At 51.8% G+C, this 22,701-nt stretch overlaps 1 protein-coding gene across 1 annotated transcript in view; it reads right to left on the bottom strand.

Annotated features, from left to right (window-relative positions):
• Nucleotides 1–22,701, bottom strand: part of pip4p2 (phosphatidylinositol-4,5-bisphosphate 4-phosphatase 2) — a 132,850-nt gene that overhangs the window by 36,972 nt on the left and 73,177 nt on the right. The window contains exon 5 of the mRNA XM_038809069.1: nucleotides 17,952–18,004. Coding sequence (XP_038664997.1) covers nucleotides 17,952–18,004 — 53 coding nt within the window. The remainder of the gene's footprint in view (nucleotides 1–17,951; nucleotides 18,005–22,701) is intronic.

Genomic DNA, 22,701 nt, shown 5'->3' with positions numbered 1-22,701 from the left:
CTCAAGCTGAAATCTGGTCATCCAAGAACGTGAGTTTGAATGTACCAAATTGACATTTGGTTTGATTGAGTTTTAAACCACACTTGTCTATCCTTTGCATTACTTGGAAGGAGTCTTGTAATATGTTCTTCTTGAGTTGCTGACCAAATAATGATATCATCAACATACACTCTGACACCTTCAAGACCATCTATCATTTTTTCCATCGCTCGATGAAATATCTCTGAGGCAGAGATTATACCAAAAGGCATTCTATTAAAACAGTACCTTCCATACGAGTGTTGAAAGTACATAATTTTATGCTGGTTTCAACCAATTTCAGTTGCCAAAACCCTCTGGAGGCATTTGGTTTTGTAAATATTCTGGCGTGTGCCATTTCACTGGTGATGTCTTTGGGAATAGGGTAATGATCCCTTTTTATATTCTGATTTGGTTTTTTGACGCATACTGTTGCTCGTTGTGTTCTCTCCTTAATTGGCTCTGTTTATGGCAGTGAATATGGTTGTCTTCCTTAATTCTAATTACGTTTGCTCAAGAGCCACCAGGTATCTTTCGATACAGCCACAAGGTTCAAAACCGAATACTGATCAAAGACTCGATACACCAGTTAGTAAGTTCGAAATCAATGCTCATTTATTTACACACACAGTCAAATATACTCACGCATAAAACTCTACCAACTAAACTATCACTACTACTAAAGCCTATACTTAACTTCGGGCGCCCACTCAGTCAGAGGAACAATGGCCGTTGTCCGGTTCTGAAGCTGCTGGGATTGACATGGCACGGAATAGCAGTTAAGAGCGTCTGTCTCGTAGCGTGCGTTGACTTTGGACTTACTTGTTCTGGTGCAGCTGCTAGGCAGGTCTCTCCTCGCTGAGAGCCAAGGCCAAGAGAGCGATTCTCTCTTGGGGGATCCTCCTTATACCTGAAGGGGGCTTTGCGCGCTTTTGGGCGGGCCTTGAACTTGGTTCCAATTAATTGGTCTGCATCTTAATCATTCCTATCGATTTCCTTCAATAAAGAGACGGCTGCCCTGATTGCTGGGTGGGTCCGAGGTGGCCGTTGGCCTGCTTTGTTCTAGTCTCCTTTGGTGCCGGGGTGTCTGCTTTAGTATCGTTTACTTAAATGTTACTCTTCTGTCCGCGGAGATAGCTCATTAGTATGGTAATGGTTTTGCAGTATCGGTCTTGTCTGGGAGCTACAGCTCCAATCAACAGACAAACCTTGCACCTGCTTGCTTTCTCAGTATTGTCCATTTTCCCTGCATTCTTTGCAAAGTGTCCATTTTGTAATCGGGACGTGGCCATCCCAGATGACTACAATACCATTGAACTAACCCAGTCAGTGGGTTCTATCACTTTTCTGATGATCCCCAACTGCTGATGGATGAATAACTGGCTTGGCATTCTCCTTAAACTGCACTTTGTTCTTGAATGGTAATATACCCATTCCATGGAATACATGTGGAAACTTATCAATGATGTCATCGATCTGGTCTTTTGCGTGTGCTGAGATTTTATCTGTGCTGTGAATTCGCTTCACCCAGCTGCAGTAGCTCGCATGCCAGTACACTTAATGACAAACGTTTCAGTCCCATAATGGCAAATTTTATTGGCACATTGATGTCTTTAACCTGGACAGTGAGAGAACATGGGCGAAATTCTCCGACCCCCATCATGGTCGGAGAATCGCCTGGGGCCGCCGAAAATCCCGCCCCCATCGTGGCAGAGATTCTCCGCCACCCGGGAAGTGGCGGGGGCGGGAATCACGCCACTCCGATTGGCGAGGCCCCCTGCGGTGATTCTCCGGCCCGCGATAGGCCGAAGTCCCGCCGCTGGGCGGCCTCTCCCGCCGCCAAGGTTTGAACCACCTCTGGTGGCAGCGGGATCGGCGACGCGACCAGGCCCCCGGGGTCCTGGGAGGGGCGCGGGGCGATCGGACCCCGGGGGGTGCCCCCACGGTGGCCAGGCCCGCGATCGGGGTCCTCCGATCAGGGTGCGGGCCATTGCCCTGTGGCCACTCTTTCTACTCCGCCGCCGCCATGGCAGAAGCGGGAGAAACCCACAGCGCACATGCGCCGGTGGTGACGTCAGCGGCAGCTGCCGCTGACTTCACCGCCGGCGCATGTGCGAACCGGCGAAAGCCTTTCGGCCAGCCTCGCTGCCGGACGGCAGGCCTGAAAGGCCGCTGGCGCCGGTTTTTGCGCCAGTTGGCGTGGTGCCAACTGCTCCGGCGCGGGCCTAGCCCCCAAAGGTGCGGAGAATACCGCACCTTTGGGGAGGGCCGACGCCAGAGTGGTTGGCGCCACTCCCCTACCCAGGGGCCCCCCCGTCCCGCCGGGTAGGGGAGAATACCGCCGCATGTTCCCATTCTATTAATGACGTTGCCACTATAATCACTTAACGGACAATCATGGTCATGTATTTGAGACTTTTTGTTCAATTTGGCCAAGTCCAAATTAGCACGAGCACCGGTATCTAATTTGAATTGAATGTATGTTCCATTAATCTTCAATGGAATTATTCTATCATCTTTATCATTAAAAATTGATCTTGGTTTTTAAGTTTTCCGCTTCGGAAATTGCCTTTGGAGTTAAAGAAAGTGTCTTCAAGTCAGAATCAGCTCAGCGTGGACAGTATCGGGTTTATTCGCTTTAATTTCACATTTGTTTGAATTTACATTTTGTACAGTTCTGCCTTTAGTAACTGTATTCCTCTTTTTATAAGTGTGTGACACTTCGCACATGTTTGACTGAAAGCTGGGCATTTTTCTACTGGGGTGAGCGTGGCCACAATGTGATGTACCATCAATTGAAGGCGAGATGAGTTGCTGAACAAAAGTATGGCTTTAATCTACTAGATGTTAGCCCTGCGGTCGATTACAGTAGAAGGACAACCGCCGGGAGTACTGGGTATTGGCCTCTCGATCAATCGGGGAGTCGTCACATGACTAGTCTCAACCAACCAGTCGAGAGGCACATAACCGACCAGGGCCAATGGTAAGCCGGTGTTCTGCACCAATGGAAGGCAGCTATGCTAATCAGACCACCACATTCACCCCTTGTGGAGAAAGAAGCCGGGGGGGGGGGGGGGGGGGGGGGGAGGGGGGTGTCAACGAGAGCTGTGGGGGGGGGGGGGGGGGGGGAGAGAGAACTGGTGGTATGAGTAGTAAGGAGAGAAGGAAAAAAAATGTATCCTTGGCTTCCCACTGGTCCAGACATTTAGCAACAGTACATAGTGTCTATACAAGGTCCATGGTGGTGTTGAAGTTAAATGGACTCGATCAGCCTTTTCGTTGCCCGTGACGTCCTGGCAGACCGCTGCAGTGGAGCTGGTGACGTTGGTTCAGCCGATGGTGGTGGTTCAGCTGATGTCCTGGACTCCGGGAGCGATGGTCCTTCAACTGTCTCCGTACCCCAGGCTGGTGGGGGAGACGCCATGGATGGGGGAGAGGTGGCCTGGGTGGGGGTCTGTGGTCGGGGGGAGGGCCGCACGCCGGCGGGTGCCAGGTCCCGGAGGGAGACCGTGTCCTGCCGGCCGTCGGGGTACTCCACGTACGCATACTGCGGGTTAGCGTGGAGTAACTGGACTTGTTCCACCAACGGGTCGGACATGCTTCCGGAGCAAGATGGGTCCGGGGGCGGCCAGCCACGTCGGGAGAGGGGATCCGGAGGACGACTTCCTGGGGAAAACAAGAAGATGTTCATGAGGTGTCTGATTAGTTGTGGTACAGAGGAGGGAGCGGATAGAATGTAGGGCACCGGGGCTAACCTCTTGCCATCGGGAAATAGGGAGATCTCTGGACCGGAGGGCCAGTAGTATGGTCTTCCAGATGGTACCATTCTCCCGCTCGACCTATCCGTTACCCCGGGGGTTATAGCTGGCCGTCCTGCTAGAGGCAATGCCCCTGCTGAGCAGGAATTGACGCAGCTCGTCGCTCATAAAGGAGGACCCCCGATCGCTGTGTATGTACGCGGGGTAGCCGAACAGGGAGAAGATGGAGAGGAGGGCCTTAATGATGGTCGATGTGGTCATGTCGGGGCAGGGAATGGCGAAGGGGAAGAGGGAGTATTCATCGATCACCGTCAGAAAGTAAATGTTGCGGCTGCTAGAGGGAAGGGGCCCCTTGAAGTCTATGCTGAGACGTTCGAAGGGGCGGGATGCTTTGATCAGATGCGCGTGCTCGGGGCGGTAGAAGTGCGGTTTGCACTCTGCGCAGATGTGGCAGTCACGGGTTACTGTTCTGACTTCCTCGATGGAGTAGGGCAGGTTGCGGGTCTTTATGAAATGATAGAAACGGGTCACCCCTGGATGGCAGAGGTCTGCGTGGAGGGAGCGGAGGCGGTCTATCTGCGCGCTGGCACACTTACCGCGGGACAGGGCATCAGGAGGCTCATTGAGCTTCCCAGGACAATACAAGATATCGTAGTTGTACGTGGACAACTCGATCCGCCACCGCAAGATCTTGTCGTTCTTAATCTTGCCCCTTTGTGCATTATCAAACATGAAGGCTACTGACCATTGGTCTGTGAGGAGGGTAAACCTCCTGCCAGCCAAATAGTGCCTCCAATGTCGCACAGCTTCGACTATGGCCTAGGCTTCCTTTTCCACTGAGGCGTGGCGGATTTCGGAAGCCTGGAGGGGTCTGGAGAAGAAGGCCACGGGTCTGCCCGCTTGGTTCAGGGTGGCCGCCAGAGCTACTTCTGATGCGTCGCTCTCGACCTGGACGGGGAGGGACTCGTCGATGGCGCGCATCGTGGCCTTTGCGATGTCCGCTTTGATGCGGCCAAAGGCCTGGCAGGCCTCCGTCGATGGCGGGAAGGTCGTGGACTGAATGAGGGGACGGGCCTTGTCGGCGTAATTGGGAACCCATTGGGCGTAGTAAGCAAAGAAACCCAGGCAGCGTTTAAGGGATTTGAGGGTATTGGGGAGAGGGAGTTCCATCAGGGGGTGCATGCGCTCGGGGTCGGGGCCTATCACTCCGTTACGCACTATGTAGCCGAGGATGGCTAGACGGTCGGTGCTAAACACGCACTTATCCTTATTGTAAGTTAGGTTAAGGAGTTTTGCGGTTTGGAGGAATTTTCGGTGGTTGGTGTCGTGGTCCTGCTGGTCGTGGCCGCAGATGGTGACATTATCGAGATACGGGAAGGTAGCCCGTAATCCGTACTTGTCGACCATTCGGTCCATCTCCCGTTGGAAGACCGAGACCCCATTTGTGACACTGAATGGAACCCTGAGGAAGTGGTAGAGGTGCCCATCTGCCTCGAACGCGGTGTACTTGCGGTCACTCGCGCGGATGGGGAGCTGGTGATAAGTGGACTTGAGGTCCACCGTGTAGAAGACTTTGTATTTCGCAATGTCGTTTACCATGGCGGAAATACGGGGAGAGGATACGCGTCCAGTTGCGTAAACCGGTTGATGGTCTGGCTATAGTCGATGACCATCCGGTTTTTCGCCCCAGTCCGGACCACCAGCACTTAGGCTCGCCAGGGACTGTTGCTGGCCTCGATGACCCCTTCCTTCAGCAGCCTCTGGACCTCGGACCTGATGAAGGTCCGGTCCTGGGCGCTGTACCATCTGTTCCGGGTTTGCAATCGGGGGTGAGATTAGCAAACAAGGAGGGGGGGTCCACTTTGAGGGACGCGAGGCTGCAGACAGTGAGGGGGGGTATAGGGCCGCCGAATTGGAAGGTCAAGCTCTGCAGGTTGCATTGGAAGTCCAGTCCTAGGACTGCCGGTGCGCAAAGGTCGGGGAGGATAAGGAGTTTATAATTTTTAAAAACCTTCCGCTGGACCGTGAGGTCCGCGATGCAGCACCCGGTGATGCAGACGGAGTGCGAACCTGAGGCTAACCCGATTTTGTGTTTTACAGGGTGCACAGGGAGCGCGCAGCGTCTTACCGTGTCAGGGTGTACAAAGCTTTCCGTGCTCCCGGAGTCCAGCAGGTAGTCCGTCTCGTGCCCGTTGAGGTGGATTTGCGTTGTCGTCTTGGAGAACGTGCGTGGACGTGACTGGTCGAGCTGAATGGCCGCGAGCCATGGAGAAGATCCATAGTTGTCGTCGTCGGCCGAGTGGGTGCTGGCAGGACCTTGTGTGCCAGTCCAGGATGGCGGCGCCCAGGACCCGCACGTGGAGTCGGGGCCCCAAGATGGCGGCGCCCAGGATCCGCACGTGGAGTTGAGCTCCCAAGATGGCGGCGCCCAGGATCCACACGTGGAGTCGGGGCCCCAAGATGGCGGTGCCCAGGACCCGCACGTGGGGTCCGGGGCCCAAGGTGGCGGCGCCCGCGGGGCCCTCGTGGTTGCTGGGGGAGGGGTTAGCAGTGCCGGCGGGCCGATTGGAGCGGCTGAGGGCGGGGGCAGAGAGTCGCGCAGGCCGGGCGCAGGGGCCCGGGGGAGGGAGATTGACGCGGTGCGCTGGAAGGGCCGGGAAGGGCCCAGAGGAGGAGATCCCCGGTCGCTGCGCGACATAGCAGCGACCGACTTGGACTGGCAGACCGTCGAAAAATGGCCCTTCTTCCCGCAGCTCTTACAAAGGGCAGAGCGGGCCGGGCAGCATGGGCGGGGGTGTTTGGCAAGCCCACAGAAATAGCAGCGGGGCCCCACGGACTTGTCGGGGCGTCCCACGGCGCAGACCTGAGGGGGGTCGGGAGCGGTGGATGGCGGTGGGGAAGCGTGCCAGGAGGCCCAGGGCACTGCAGCGCGGCTGGGGACATAGGCGCAGGCGTTTAAGTTGGCGACCTCCAGGGAGGTGGAGAGAGTCCGTGCCTCAGTTAGGCTGAGGTCGTCTTTTTCCAGCATCCGCTGGCGGATAGCGGCGGACTGCATCCCAGCCACGTAAGCATCTCTGATTAAAAGTTCCATGTGCTCAGTGGCTGAAACTTGGAGGCAGGAGCAATTCCTCCCCAGGACAGCGAGGGCCCGGTAAAAATCATCTAAGGACTCACCGGGGAACTGTTGTCTGGTAGCCAGATGTCGGGCGAACACTCGGTTTACCGGCTTAAGAAATTATCCTTTTAGCGTATCCATGGCCACGTCGTATTCCTTTTCTTCCCCTATCATCACGTAGGCCGCCATGCCCACGCTGGAATGGAGAATATGAAGCTTCTGTGCCATGGTGGGGGGGGCTGCTTGCGGTCGGCAGATAGCTATCGAAACACGCCAGCCAATGCTTGAAGATTTTCGATGCGTTCGGAGTTTGTGGGCTGATGCGGAGGCATTCGGGCTTGACCTGGAGCTCCATCTTCAAATATCTAGTAGATTAAATTGATGTACCATCAATTGAACGCGAGACGAGTTGCTGAACAAAAGTATGGCTTTAATCTACTAGATGTTAGCCCTGCGGTCAATTACAGTAGAAGACCGCCGGGAGTACTGGGTATTTATACCCCGCCCTGGAGGAGGAGTTAACTCAGCCTCTCAACCAATCGGGAAGTCGTCACATGACTGGTCTGAACCAACTGGTCGAGAGACACATGACCAACCAGGGCCAGTGGTAAGCCGGTGTTCTGCACCAATGGCAGGCAGCTATGCTAATCATACCACCTCACAATGTTTGCATGTCATGACACTCATTGCGTCATGTGCAAAATGGCCACCATCTGGAGCGTGCTGTTTTTTCAAGTGCACCGCAACATCAATGGCGTCAGCCACATTGTTCGTTTTCACGCCACTTTCACGGACCAACATTTCAAAATATTGATTTTTAGCAAGTTCGCTTGCAGGACACGCATTAATAGCACCTTCTAATGTTAACATCTGTTTCCTGAGCAACCTTTCATGCAACTTTTCATTTTTTATACCGAATACAATCTGATCACGCAAAAGCGAGTCTAATAATATTGAAAAATTACAGGTCTGCGCTTTGATCCTGAGATCGGTAACAAAACAGTCAAGTGTTTCACCTGCTTTCTGGATTCTTTTTCTGAATATATATTGTTCGAAAGTTTCATTCATTTGAAGCTCACAGTATTGGTCGAACATTTCTATAACTTTGCTATATATTGTTTTTGTCAACCGCATTCTCAAAATGGAATGTGTTGAATATTTCTAAAGCCTGCGGTCCAGCCATTGTTAGGATTAACGTCATCTTTCGCCGATCACTGGCTGCTTCGAGGTCTTAAGGCTGAGATATAAAGTTCAAACTGTTGTTTGAAATTTTTGCAGTTTACATCTACTTTACCCAATGTCCCGAATTTCTTTTGAGTCTGCAAACCCTCCATGAAGCTTCGACTGGGTAGTTTCTTTCAACGCTACTGGCTTTCCCGAGGTCCTTGCGATTGGAGACTGGGTGAGACTTTTTCCCCATCTTCGCAAGCTTTTTTTTCGAACGGAGATTTTTTTCTTTCTCACTACGCCGTACTATTATACTTTAGAAACCACTCCTGGACCATGTGATGTTCTATGTTTTCTTTGTCTGAACATCTTGAATGCTTAGTGTTGAACAAAGAACATCAAGCTAAGTAAATTAACAAAGCTGATTTATTAACATTACTTAAAGAAGATTTAAACTTATTTTTAAAGTATACGGTTGCTAAAATAAACTATGCTAACTCTAACTGCAGAACTCTCAAATACACAACTACTCTATCTTACACCTAAACACATTCTCCTGGAACAAAGGGTCATCAAGTGATATAGAACAGTACAGCACAGAACAGGCCCTTCGGCCCTCAATGTTGTGCCGAGCCATGATCACCCTACTCAAACCCACGTATCCACCCTATACCCGTAACCCAACAACCCCCCCCCCCCCCCTTAACCTTACTTTTATTAGGACACTACGGGCAATTTAGCATGGCCAATCCACCTAACCCGCACATCTTTGGACTGATATATATGTGACTGCTCTTGACTGCTCTTGATCACCATCTGGCGGTAAGACATATTTTACATTGTTAACCCTTTATCTCCCATATAATATACGTATTGTTACAAGGTACTCTATATTTACCAAAGAGAAAATGCTGGAAAATCTCAGCAGGTCTGGCAGCATCTGTAGGGAGAGAAAAGAACTAACGTTTTGAGTCCAGATGACCCGTTGTCAAAGCTATAATACAGAGAAAGTGGGCCAGCACTAAGAGAAATGGAAAGCAGTGAAGGTGGATAGTGGGGGAGGGACATACGGAAATCCTGTCGGAGAGAACAGCAGTACTTCTTCAGGGTAGGCATTCCTGGAAGAGAAGTGGCAATGAGTTAAACACTGGATAAAAGCAAATTACTGTGGATGCTGGAATCTGAAAGCAAAGAGAAAATGCTGGAAAATCTCAGCAGGTTTGGCATTTTGGGACTGTAAGATTAAATGATCAGAATAATTTATACTGACTTCCGGTTGCGGCTATGACCAGCTAAGTCGCACGTTTGGCTGCTCCTGCTACAAAGGTGTTTTCGGGCCGATTGGAGGGCCCCAACGGCGCTGTAAGGACAAATCCCGGTGGGGGAAGGCTCCCTGAAGAGAACCAGACCAACTTTATGGTCGGTACCCGGAGTGGGGTGGTAAAGAAAGCAACAGCAGCTCCCAAAAAAAAGCGGGGGAAGAAGACCAAAATGGCGGCCGGTGGAGCACCCGAGGAATGGAGGAAATGGGCGGAGGAGCAGCAGGCCGCTCTCCTGCGCTTCTTTACGGAGCTGAAAATGGAGCTCTTGGAGTCAATGAATGCGACGACCACCAGGCTGATGGGAGCCCAGGCGACCCAAGAGGCGTCGATTCGGGAGCTGCAACAGGAGATGACTGTGAGGGAGGAGGAGGCCACGGTCCTCGTGGGAAAGGTAGAGGTGCACGAGGCACTCCACCTGAAATGGCAGAGCCGTTTTGAGGAGCTGGATACCCGAATGAGGCGGAAGAACCTGAGGATCTTGGGCCTGGCAGAAGGCCTGGAGGGGTCAGACCTCCCGGGATATGTAGCAGAAATGCTGAGCTCCCTGATGGGGGCAGGGGCCGTCCCTTCGCCCCTGGAGCTGGAAGAGGCCTACAGGGTCATGGCTAGGAGGCCAAGAGCAAATGAGCCCCCGAGGGCGGTGCTGGTGCGGTTCCAGCGACTCAGCGACCGTGAGAGAGTGCTGGAGTGGGCCAAGAGGGAAAGGAGCAGCAAGTGGGAGAATTCGACGGTGAGGGTCTACCAGGACTGGAGTGCGGAGGTGGCAAAGCGGCGGGCCCGGTACAACCGGACGAAGGCGGTGCTACATGCAAAACGGATCAGGTTCGGAATGCTGCAGCCAGCGCGCTTGTGGGTCACCTACAGGAACCAACACCACTATTTTGAGTCCCCAGAGGAGGCGTGGGCCTTTGTACAGGAAGAGAAACTGGACTCGAATTAGACCCAGGGGATACTTGGCGGCCGTAGCCGCTCGGGTACTTTCAGCTGAATTCTTTGTTTGGATTTTGAACTCTTGCTGTGGTCTTTCTTCTGATGTTTCTTCCCCCTTTGCCAACTTCCCTTAGTTATTGTTATTGTGGTTATTCATGGTTATTTATGGTTATTTATGCTGTTTGGTAGAGGGCGACTGTTAAGTACATTGTTATTTGTTATTTATCTGTTATTTATAATGTTAAGTTGGGGAGGCGGGACGGGGGGGGGAGCAGATCGGGGATATGGGCTCCTAGGGGGGGTTCTTTACAGGCATGGATGGGGATGGGGGTGGAACTGAAGATGGCGGGGTGGGGTGTGGCAGGGCGAAAGCGCGGGCTTTCCTCTGTTTTCCCGCGCGCGGGGCAGAGGAGGGGGGAGGGGAGGAGTGCGGGGTGTGGCTAGCAATGGCGACCTTTCCCGCGCTGGAGCGGGGCCAGGGAGGAGTGGCAAGGGGGGGGGGGGCCCCCCCCGAGCCGGGGGGAGTCGGAGTGGGGCAGGAGCAGCCGGGTCAGCGTGAACCAGCTGACTTACGGGAGTACGATGGAGGGTACATCGCGGCTAGGAGGGGTCCTAGCCTGGGGGGGGGGGAGGGGGGTTAGGGAGGGACACCGGGTTGCTGCTGAAAAGACCAGAAACGGGAAGTGGAGGACTGGAGAGGTGGGGGGAGGGGGACATCGCCATGGGGAGCGGGTCAGAAGGGGAGGGTCGACCCGGGGCGAGCAGGGAACAGGACATGGCTAATCGGCAGGGGAAGGGGGCGGGTCGTCCCGCGACCCGGCTGATCACTTGGAACGTGAGGGGGTTGAATGGGCCGGTCAAGAGATCAAGGGTATTCTCACACCTGAAGGGACTGAAGGCTGATGTAGCAATGTTACAGGAGACCCATTTGAAGGTAGTGGACCAGGTTCGCCTGAGAAGGGGGTGGGTGGGACAGGTGTTCCACTCTGGATTGGACGCAAAGAACCGGGGGGTGGCGATTCTGGTGGGAAAGAGGGTGTCGTTCGTGGCGGAGGAGGTGGTGGCGGATAAGGAGGGTAGGTATGTGATGGTGAAGGGTAAGCTGCAGGGGGAGAAAGTGGTGATGGTCAACGTATATGCCCCGAACTGGGATGACGTGGGTTTTATGAGGCGCCTATTGGGCCTCATTCCGGGACTGGAGGCAGGGGGCTTGATCATGGGGGGGGACTTTAACACAGTGCTGGACCCCGGGCTAGACAGATCGAGCGCAAGGACCAATAGGAGGCCGGCAGCGGCAGAAGTGCTGAGGGGGTACATGGAGCAGATGGGAGGAGTAGACCCATGGAGGTTTGGTAGGCCGAGGGCGAGGGAGTATTCCTTTTTCTCCCACGTCCATAGAGTGTACTCCAGAATCGATTTCTTCGTGTTGAGCAGGGGGCTGATCCCGAGGGTACGGGAAGCTGAGTACTCGGCCATTGCGATCTCTGATCATGCACCGCATTGGGTGGATGTGGAAATGGGGGAGGCGCGGGACCAGCGCCCGCTGTGGCGGCTGGATGTGGGGCTGTTAGCGGACGACGAGGTGTGTAAAAGGGTCCGGAAGAGCATTGAGAGCTATCTGGACTTGAATGACACGGGTGAGGTGCAGGTGGGGATGGTCTGGGAGGCCCTGAAGGCAGTGATCAGGGGAGAGCTGATCTCCATAAGGGCGCATAGAGAAAGAAAGGAGAGGCAGGAGAGGGAGAGGCTGGTGGGGGAGCTATTGGAAGTGGATAGGAGATATGCGGAGGCACCAGAGGAGGGGCTGCTGGAAGAACGGCGCAGCCTGCAGGTCAAGTTCGACCTGCTGACCACCAGGAAGGCAGAGACGCAGTGGAGAAGGGCACAGGGCGCGGTCTATGAGCATGGGGAAAAGGCGAGCAGGATGCTGGCACACCAGCTTCGCAAACGAGATGCGGCTAGGGAGATTGGGGGAGTGAAGGAGAGGGGCGGGAAGGTAGTGCAGAAGGGGCAAGAAGTGAACGGGGTCTTCAGGGATTTTTACAAGGAGTTGTATCGGTCTGAGCCGCCGACAAGGAGAGGGGGAATGGAGGACTTCCTAAACAAATTGAGGTTCCCAAGGGTCCAGGAGGGGCTGGTAGAAGGGCTGGGGGCGCCAATAGGGCTAGAGGAGCTAGTCAAGGGAATAGGTCAGATGCAAGCGGGGAAGGCGCCGGGGCCAGATGGGTTCCCGGTGGAATTCTATAAGAAAAATGTGGACTTGGTGGGACCGGTACTGGTACGAGCCTTTAATGAGGCGCGAGAGGGGGGGGTTCTGCCCCCGACAATGTCGCAGGCTCTGATCTCCCTGATATTGAAGCGGGATAAAGACCCCGTGCAGTGCGGGTCCTACAGGCCTATCTCGCTTCTGAACGTGGATGCCAAGTTGCTGGCAAAGATCCTGGCAGCTAGAATAGAGGATTGTGTGCCAGGGGTAATCCATGAGGACCAGACGGGGTTCGTGAAGGGGCGGCAGCTCAACACGAACGTGCGGAGATTGCTGAATGTAATTATGATGCCGGCAGTGGAGGAGGAGGCTGAGATAGTGGTAGCGCTGGACGCGGAGAAGGCATTCGATAGGGTGGAGTGGGAGTACCTGTGGGAGACGTTGAAACGGTTTGGGTTTGGGGAAGGGTTTATTAAGTGGGTGAAGTTGCTCTACTCGGCCCCGACGGCGAGTGTAGTGACAAACGGGAGGAGGTCGGAGTATTTCGGGCTCCACCGAGGGACCAGGCAGGGATGTCCCCTATCCCCCCTACTTTTCGCACTGGCGATTGAACCGTTGGCGATGGCACTGAGGGGTTCAGGGGGGTGGAGAGGACTGACTAGGGGAGGGGAGGAACATCGAGTATCGCTGTATGCGGATGATCTACTGCTGTACGTGGCAGACCCAGAAGGGGGAATGCCGGAGATAATGGAACTATTAGCAGAGTTTGGGGACTTTTCGGGGTACAAATTAAATTTGGGCAAAAGCGAGGTTTTTGTGATACACCCGGGGGACCAGGGAGAGGGTATTGGGAGACTCCCCTTCAAGCGAGCAGGAAAGAGCTTTAGGTACTTAGGGGTGCAGGTGGCAAGGAACTGGGGGACCCTCCACAAGTTGAACTTTTCCAGGCTGGTGGAACAGATGGAGGAGGAGTTTAAGAGGTGGGACATGGTACCGTTGTCGCTGGTGGGGAGGGTGCAGTCAATCAAAATGACGGTCCTCCCAAGGTTCTTGTTTTTATTTCAGTGCTTGCCCATCTTCCTCCCTAGGGCCTTCTTCAAAAAGGTGATGAGTAGCATCATGAGCTACGTGTGGGCGCATGGCACCCCAAGGGTGAGGAGGGTCTTTTTGGAGCGGAGTAGGGACAGTGGAGGGCTGGCACTACCCAATCTTTCGGGGTACTACTGGGCGGCAAATGTGTCAATGGTGCGCAAGTGGATGATGGAAGGGGAGGGGGCAGCTTGGAAACGAATGGAGAGGGCGTCCTGTGGCAACACAAGCCTGGGGGCCCTAGTAACGGCACCATGGCCGCTCCCCCCCACGAGGTACACCACGAGCCCGGTGGTGGCGGCCACCCTCAAGATATGGGGGCAGTGGAGGCGACATAGGGGGGAAATGGGAGGTCTGTTGGCGGCGCCAATAAGAGGGAACCATAGATTCATCCCGGGGAACATCGACGGGGGATTTCAGAGCTGGTACAGGGTGGGCATACGGCAGCTGAAGGACCTGTTTATAGAGGGGAGGTTTGCGAGCCTGGGAGGGCTGGAGGAGAAGTTTGAGCTCCCCCCGGGAAACATGTTCAGATATCTACAAGTGAAGGCATTTGCTAGGCGGCAGGTGGAGGGGTTTCCCCTGCTCCCCAGTAAGGGGGCGAGTGATAGGGTGCTCTCGGGGGTCTGGGTCGGAGGGGGGAAGATATCAGACATCTACAAGATAATGCAGGAGGCGGAAGAAGCATCAGGGGAGGAGCTGAAAGCCAAGTGGGAAGGGGAGCTGGGAGAGCAGATAGAAGACGGGGCGTGGGCGGATGCACTGGAGAAGGTCAATTCTTCCTCCTCGTGTGCGAGGCTGAGCCTCATTCAATTTAAGGTGCTGCATAGAGCTCACATGACGGGGACAAGGATGAGCCGGTTCTTTGGGGGTGAGGACAGGTGTGTCAGATGTCTGGGAAGCCCAGCGAACCATGTGCATATGTTCTGGGCATGTCCGGTGCTGGAAGGGTTCTGGAAGGGGGTGGCAAGGACGGTGTCGAAGGTGGTGGGGTCCAGGGTCAAACCAGGATGGGGGCTTGCGATCTTTGGGGTCGGGGTAGAACCGGGGGTACAGGAGGCTAGGGAGGCCGGAATACTGGCCTTTGCGTCCCTAGTGGCTCGACGAAGGATATTAATTCAATGGAAGGACGCGAGGCCTCCAAGCGTTGAAACTTGGATTAACGATATGGCTAGCTATATTCAGCTAGAAAGGATCAAATTTGCCCTGAGAGGGTCGGTACAGGGATTCGCCAGGCGGTGGCAACCTTTCCTTGACTTTTTAGATCAGAGATAGACGTTCGGGGTCGTGGCAGCAGCAACCCGGGGGGGGGGGGGGGGGGGGAGGGGGGGGGGGGGGGGGAGGAGGGGAGGGAGGGGGGGGAGGGGGGGGGGGGGGGGAGGGGAGGGGGGGGGGAGGGAGGGGGGGAGGGGAGGGAGGGGGGGGAGGGGGGGGGGGGGGGGGAGGGGAGGGGGGGGGGAGGGAGGGGGGGGAGGGGAGGGGGGGGGGAGGGAGGGGGGGGGAGGGGAGGGGGGGGGGCAGCAAGGGTTGTGGGGGGACACGCACGACTGTAACGCGGGCAAGCCAGCTCGCTGCTCATGTCTGAAACTGTAGGCTGCCTTGGTTGTTAAGGTTGCGGGGGGGGGGGGGGGGGGGGGGAGGACTGGTGCGCGCGAGAGGGCGGGCGAGGGAGGGACATTTGCCTAGAGGGATTGTGTTGTAAATAATTTAAAAATTAGTAGGGGTAAATGTCTGTATGGAAAAACTCTTTCAATAAAAATTATTTAAAAAAAAAAAAAAAAGAATAATTTATACTGCAGATGAAAAGGGTGCCAATTGGTTGGCAAGTCCATTCCAAATGGTCGAGGCGTTGCCATAGAGAAAGCAGTGGGGGTCTACAGGCTCGCCAAGCTCCCGGAAAATTCACAGAAGGCGCAAGCTTTGAACATATCCCGTTTGAGAATAAGTCCCCGTATATGAATGTATGCCTCTTCTTGCAAGTGTATGAGATATGTTACAAGCTTGACTGGTTATCTTAAATTTGGTGATAGTGTAGGTTGATAGCACACTCAGTCTTGTTCAGCAAGTGCTGCCCAATCACAAAAATCACATCTAACAGCAGACATTTTGTATTGTGTTTTGCAAGTATGGCCTGGTCGAGTACGGTCTGTACTCTGCCTGCTACTAACAACTAAAAGAAGATGCTGTTTGGTTCAGTCAGTCAATCACTGGGAAATACAACTATGTACTTTGCAATGCATTGGCACTAAAATTAATACATAACATTGCTTAATTGTGTGGTAGGCATTTGGTCTGATGGCAGCATTATATTAGTAGAAAGTACCACTCATGTAGCCACTGCATGGTTGCAGCTTGCTCAACCTGTTGTTAGAACTTTTCAGACACTTTGACTTTATAGGGTAATTTGAAGTAGAACAGGCACGTTTCAGGTCAAAAGGTGGAGTCTTTGGTCCAGTTTCAGTTTACAAAAATACACAATGAACAATAATCTGATCAGGATAGCCATTGTTTCACGGGATAGATTTGATGCACTCATTTTCTGCTTCAATCTTGCAAAGTGAACAAATAGCTAGTTACAAGATCGCCGATAAGGCCAATCATCTACCGTGTACAGCTGTATGAACTGCAACGTTGGGCAATCCCAGCCAATTTTTTTGGCATGTGAGGCTATTCAGCCTGCCTTATCCGCAAAGCTGTAGTTGTCTCACTTCAACTACTAGGCTGCCTAAATGCCAAGAAACTTGGCTATCCATTTAAAACCTACAAAGCAGGTTAAATAAGTGGCTGGCAGCCTCATTAATGCAACTAAATTACCAATTTGCCTCCTCCCTGCATTTGTAAAAGCCAGAAATAAGCAAGTCGGAGATGGACACTAAATGTTTTACTTTTCACATACCTGAACTAAAATCATCCACACCAAGCACCAATAACACCCCTCGGCCAACCCCACCCACCCCTCCAACCACACCCCTGGCAACCCCCACCAAATCCAATCAGCTTTGCCGTGTTAAAGTCCCCAAATCATCAGCCACACTGCCAGGTGCAATACAGCCAATCGACACTACAATGAGACTAATTTGAAAATTTGATCAAGTTTGGATTTTGGGTCAATATAAGCTTTGCTGACAGACTTCAAGTGACACATTGCAAAAAAAAACTTGCTGTAAAATCATAAATTGAATATCACGCAGGCAGCCATGCAACATCTCCCATCTGTGCCAAGTCTGCTAAATAAATTTCTAATAGCCATTTTATTCTCACATAATAAACTTTTCAATGGACATTGAAAGTATTTTGCCTATTCCTTGGAGACTCCCCATTGAAAACTCCAAGTTGTGACCATCAGAGCTCAGCAAGTTCAGAACTTAGCAAATAATGCTGACAAAATACTGACTATAGACTTTCGGCCCATTGATTCCAAACAGGCAGAAATGTAGTGCTCACATTAGGCAATACTCATTACATTGAAGTATATCTTTTTCATGTAAAGTGAATAAATAGCCATCGTCAGTGAACAATAAAATTGTTTACAATCTTATAATACTGTTTCTGAAAAGATCTTGGGCGGGATTCTTTGGAAACCGACGGGCTAGCAACTCCGGCACGAAAGAGCGGCATGAGCCACTCCGGCGTAGGGCCGTCCCGAAGGTGCAGAATCCTCCGCACCTTCAGGGGCTAGGCTGCGCCGGAGTGGTTTGCGCCACGGTGGCCGGCACGGAAGGGCTTGGCGACACACCAACTGCCGCTGAAGGGCCTCCGCCGTGTGCTGGCGTCACCCCAGCGCCTGCGCAGGGGGAGTTCATCGCTGGCCATCGCGGACCGCTACACCAGCCAGCGCGGAGGAATGGAGTGCCCCACGGCACAGACCCGCCCGCGGATCGGTGGGCTCCGATCGCGGGCCAGGCCACAATGAGGGCACCCCGCAAGGCCAGATCCCACGCGTCCCCCCCCTCCTCTCCCGAGGACCCCGGAGGCCGCCCAGGAACCAGGTCCCGCCCGGTAAGTACCTATCGTAACATACACCGGCGGGATCCACCGAAAACGGGCGGCCACTCGGCCCATCGCGGGCCGGAGAATCGCCGGGGGGCTGCTGCTAGCGGCCGCCGACCGGCGCAGTGCAATTCCCGCCCCCGCCAAATCCCTGGCGCCGGAGAATTCGGCAGCTGGCGGGGGCGGGATTCATGCCGCCCCCCAGCGATTCTCCGACCCGGCGGGGGGTCGGAGAATCCGCGCCTTGAACTTCCAAATGCAAAATTATACAGAAAAAATTAATAATGACTTGAAAATTAATGTAGTTGATAAAATTAGATCAGAATCACATCTACCATAAAATGATTTGAACTTACATTCTTTTGCAGTGTGGGCATTTTGCCAGAGTGTTGAACCTAACTTCCATCCACTGTAAATAAACAAAACAAAATCAGGTCAGGGGCACAAATCCTTTTTTCAACTTAAAATATCTCCAAAAAGGTCATAAAGAACTTTCCATTTCTCAAGCACTAAACTTTTTTATTCCTTCGTGCCCTTGTGAGGGAAAAGTTTCAGACATTTTTCAACTGCAGCATCATATATTTGATTTGGACATCCACAGCAAATTTCACTTGATGTAACAGAAATGGTTTCAGTGCTGGTAAATGGAATTGTTCAATTTAATGACTTGGATTATGAGGCTCTTCGGGCAGGAACTAACCACTTTCATAGATTTTCAGAGGTCATAACCGCTCTGGTGACGCTTGGCTGCCTGCGTGTCTTTGCCAGGAGGCAACCAGTCAAGAGGCTGTACCTGGTGGTTCTGTTCAATCAAGGACGGCGGGTGTGACATGTACCTGGCTGCGCAAATGGGAAGGCCTACAGTATTATCCTGTCAGCAGTCCCACTAGGATAGGTGGGCTCTGCTGCAGCAGGCAGGAGTACACATTTTAGATACCAAACAATTTAGAAAAATTAGGCCCAAATTGACAAAAAAAAAGCCACAAGATCCAATCTTTCAGCCAAAGGAATAAACATTAGATCATATGATCATAGAAATGACCAGGTCATTCTTGAATGTTTCTATACGCCAATCCAAGGATGTACACATAAGCTGCATGGTTCCTAAGTGAGATCACTTTTAAGCTATCTGTAAAATGAAACCAGAAGTTATTTTGCAAATTTAACATTTGATGAATAGCAATATCGCAGGCAGGTTTCATCCTGCTTCCACATACATTTTCAGAATTACACAGAAACCTCTAAAATGACAGGTTGACAAGGAAATATTGACCTAATATTACCCTCCCAAACTGACATTCTCTCATACAGCCTGAAAACTACTGCCTCGTGTAGACATGCCTTTCCACTATTTTTCACATCCCCACTATTCCCGTTTCCTGTGATGGCCATTATCGATACCCACCCCCACCATTCTCACTTCCTGTGATGGCCATTATCGATACCCACCCCCACCATTCCCACGTCCTGAGATGGTCATTATCGATACTTTGTGAGTGTGGCTCTCTTAAATGGTTAGGCTCCTGACAAGAGAGTAATGTCCTCAGACAGTGTTATACGATGTTGCGTTAGTCATTCATAGGGTAGGAAGACAAGAAGTGACTCAAATGCTGGATGGCAGTTGTTTTTCATCTGTCTCTGGCATTCTTCCAATTACGTAGGATGATGGATAATACAGCCAACCAAATCCTTTGAGAATGGGGTAGCTTCATATGGTGCATTTTTGCAGATGTCTGAAGACACCAATCTGTGAGGACTGCTGGGCAATAAATAATATTTTGCATTGATCAAAAACAATGACTCATTTGTGAGCAATACCTAATAATTCACGAGAAATTGTGCTCACTTTAGCACTGCGAAATTCTTTTGATCACTGCTGAACTTTTCAGTAAAAATATTAGCAGAGACCTGGGGCAGGATTCTCCGACCCCCCGCCGGGTCGGAGAATCTCCCGGGGCCAGCGTCAATCCCGCCCCCGCCATCTCCTGAATTCTCCGCCACCCGGGATTCGGCGGGGGCGGGAATCGCGCTGCGCCGGTCGGCAGGCCCCCGCGGCGATTCTCTGGCCCGCGATGGGCCGAAGTCCCGCCGCTGACGAGTCTCTCCCACCAGCGTGGATTAAACCACCTACCTTACCAGCAGGATTGGTGGCGCGGGCCGGCGCCGGGGGGGGGGGGGGGGGGGGGGGGGAAAGAGAACCCCCTCCCCTGCGCATGCACCGGTATGACGTCAGCAGCCGCAGCCGCAAATGCTCCAGCGCATGCGCGGACATACGCCGGCCGGCGAAGTCCTTTCGGCCCCGGCTGGCGTGGCACCAAAGGCCCTTCACGCCAGCCGGCGGAGTGGGGACCACTCCGGCACGGGCCTAGCCCCTCAATGTGAGGGCTTGGCCCCTAAAGGTGCAGAGACCTCCGAACCTTTGGGGCGGCCCGACGCCGGAGTGGTTCACGCCACTCCAACACGTCGGGACCCTCCGCCCCGCTGGGTAGGTGAGAATCCCGGCCCTGATGTCAGTCAGATAGCAGGAAAGTTGCAAATTAAGTCAAGCAGAAAAGTTGTAAAAGGGAAAAAGTGGAAAAAGGTTGCAGAAGAGAAATAATCTTGTGAGTTAGCAGAACAGATAGTGGAGTGAAGCTAACTTTCTACATTAAGTAAGAAACATGCCTTTTTATTTTTCTAATGATACATGAACTGAAGTTGAACTGATTGTATCAAGTGACATCTTCTGCATGTTTGGTCCACTGCTTCACTCCAGTTTATAAACCAATCCAAAGAATGAGATGCCCAAAATAAAATAGAAACTGCTGGAAAAACAGGTCTGGCAACATCTGTGGAAAGAAAAACAGTGCTAACATTTTAAAGTGGCTTGGACTATTTTTTGGAACTCAAAACATTAACTTTATTAACTAAGAGACATTGAGCTGGATTCTACCTGCCAGCCCACCACAAGATCGCCACGGACGGGGCGCGGACCATGACATCGGACGGGAATTTCCAGTTGCCGGGTGGGCACGGCCGGAGAATCCCGTCCATTGATAATGTTGACAAAACTGAAAAAATAAAATCAGCTCTTTCCCCAAGAACTAGCTGGTTCTTCACGGAGTTCAGAAAGCCAATCACAATTCTGTAAAACTGAGCATCTTTGTGGATTGGTTAACGATGGAAAAATTGACCTATTCCTTTGCTTCATTTATATCCTGCCCATCAGAAATATCATATGCATATTGGGTCAGTTCCAAATATATACCAAATGATGCTGAACTCCACTTTCAGTACTTCAAAACAACCTCAGCTACCACTATGCTGCAATATTGTGTGACCAACATCAAATTATGTTTTTTACACTTTATTTCAGCTTCTTCTCACTAATCAAGGTCTTGCAAAGCCTTGACATTGTTAACCCCGACCTGAACTCCAGTAGCAAACCACTTACTTCTATCTCTGCAACAATGGTGACCTCCAGCCATGCTTGAGCTTCTTTCCTGCTGAAATCTCTATACATGTTTTTGTCACCTTGGTCTATTATTCCTATAATTCCTTGTTGATATTCTTCTGCCCATACTCCATGAACTCCAATTTAGAAAAAAATCAGCAGCTTAATCTCTGCTCGTGAAGTTACATTGGCTCCTTGTTTCTCAGTGCATGAAATATAAAATCTTCATCCCTGTCTTTAACTATATCCATGGCCTTGCTTGATACTATCACTGCATCTTCCTCCAGATATAATAGGAGCAGATGATGATCATTTGGCCCCTTGAGCCTGTTCCACCATTCAATAAGACCATGGCTAATCTGATGTAGCCTTCACTCCACTTTCTTACCTAACCCCATTACCCTTGACTTCTTTGTAGATCAAAAATCTATCTAACTGAACAATGAATATATTCAATGAAGCAGCCTCACTGCTCTCTGCAGAAGAGAATTCCAAATGCTAACAATCTGAATGAAATTTCTCATCTCCATCTTAAATAGGACACTCTTTAGTTTGAAACTATGCCACCTAATTCTAAATTCCACCATGAGAAGAAACATTCTCTCAACATCCACCGTGTCAAGGCCACTCAGAATCTTACACGTGTCAACAAGATCATCTCTCATTCGTCTCAACTCCAATGAGTATAAGCTCAACCCGCTCAGAGTTTCATCATAAGACAACCCCTTTATCCCAGGAATGAACCCGAGCTTTGTCTGAACTGTTTCCAATGCAAATGTACCATCCTTAAGTAAGGAGACAAAAACTGTACACAGTATTCTTTAAGTGAGGTCTCACCAATACGCTGTACAGTTGCAACAAAATTTTCCTACTTTCATACTCCATCCTCCTTGCAATAAATGCCAACATTCCATTTGTTTTCCTAATTTGCTTCCCATCAATCCTTCAGTCTTACTATTCACTCCCTTCTTTCACCCGATTACTGGCAGCGCCAACAGCTAGCTCAGCCCTGCTGCTTGGAACTCCTAAACTCTGCACTCTCCTCCTTACAAAAACCCATCCTTTCACAAAAGTCTTCAATCATCATTCCACTGGGAAACAAATATTCTAATTCCCATTTTTACTCAACAGTCAACTGGTTAATTTTAGAGCCACCGTTTCAGCCAGTTCCTGCCCCACTGAACCTATTTCTTCAAAATCTTCCCCCCTTGTCTAGTCTCTTCCCACCTAAATCCATGACTCTTCTGACACCAGAACACATTTCAAAAATTTCCAATTTCCTGGCCCGAACCACCACCTCTTCACTATGGACATCAATCTCTTGACACCTCCATCTCCGACCAGGGACAGTAGGAGGAGGGTTAGCTACTTCTTCCTTGAAAAGACCCAACCACTCACCATTCACCACCACCCTCCCCTGCCTGGCTCGACCTGTTCTCTCTCATAAACAATTTCTCCTTTAATTGTCATCTTGTGAACAATTTCTCCTTTAATTTTCCTCCAAATAAAAGGTATTGCTCTCAGTACCTAATTATGCCTGTCCTTTTGTAGGGTCTGTCGATTTTGCCTTGATGTGTTCTAGTCCTGCTCAGGCCTCATCTCCCAATGCTTTCTCAGGTACAGTGAGGATTGTATCTGTACCGCTTCATGCTCTCAACTCGAAATGGAAAATC

The sequence above is a fragment of the Scyliorhinus canicula genome, chromosome 10 (genome assembly GCF_902713615.1).
Source record: "Scyliorhinus canicula chromosome 10, sScyCan1.1, whole genome shotgun sequence".
Taxonomy (NCBI): domain Eukaryota; kingdom Metazoa; phylum Chordata; class Chondrichthyes; order Carcharhiniformes; family Scyliorhinidae; genus Scyliorhinus; species Scyliorhinus canicula.
This window is presented reverse-complemented; position numbering and strand designations above follow the sequence as displayed.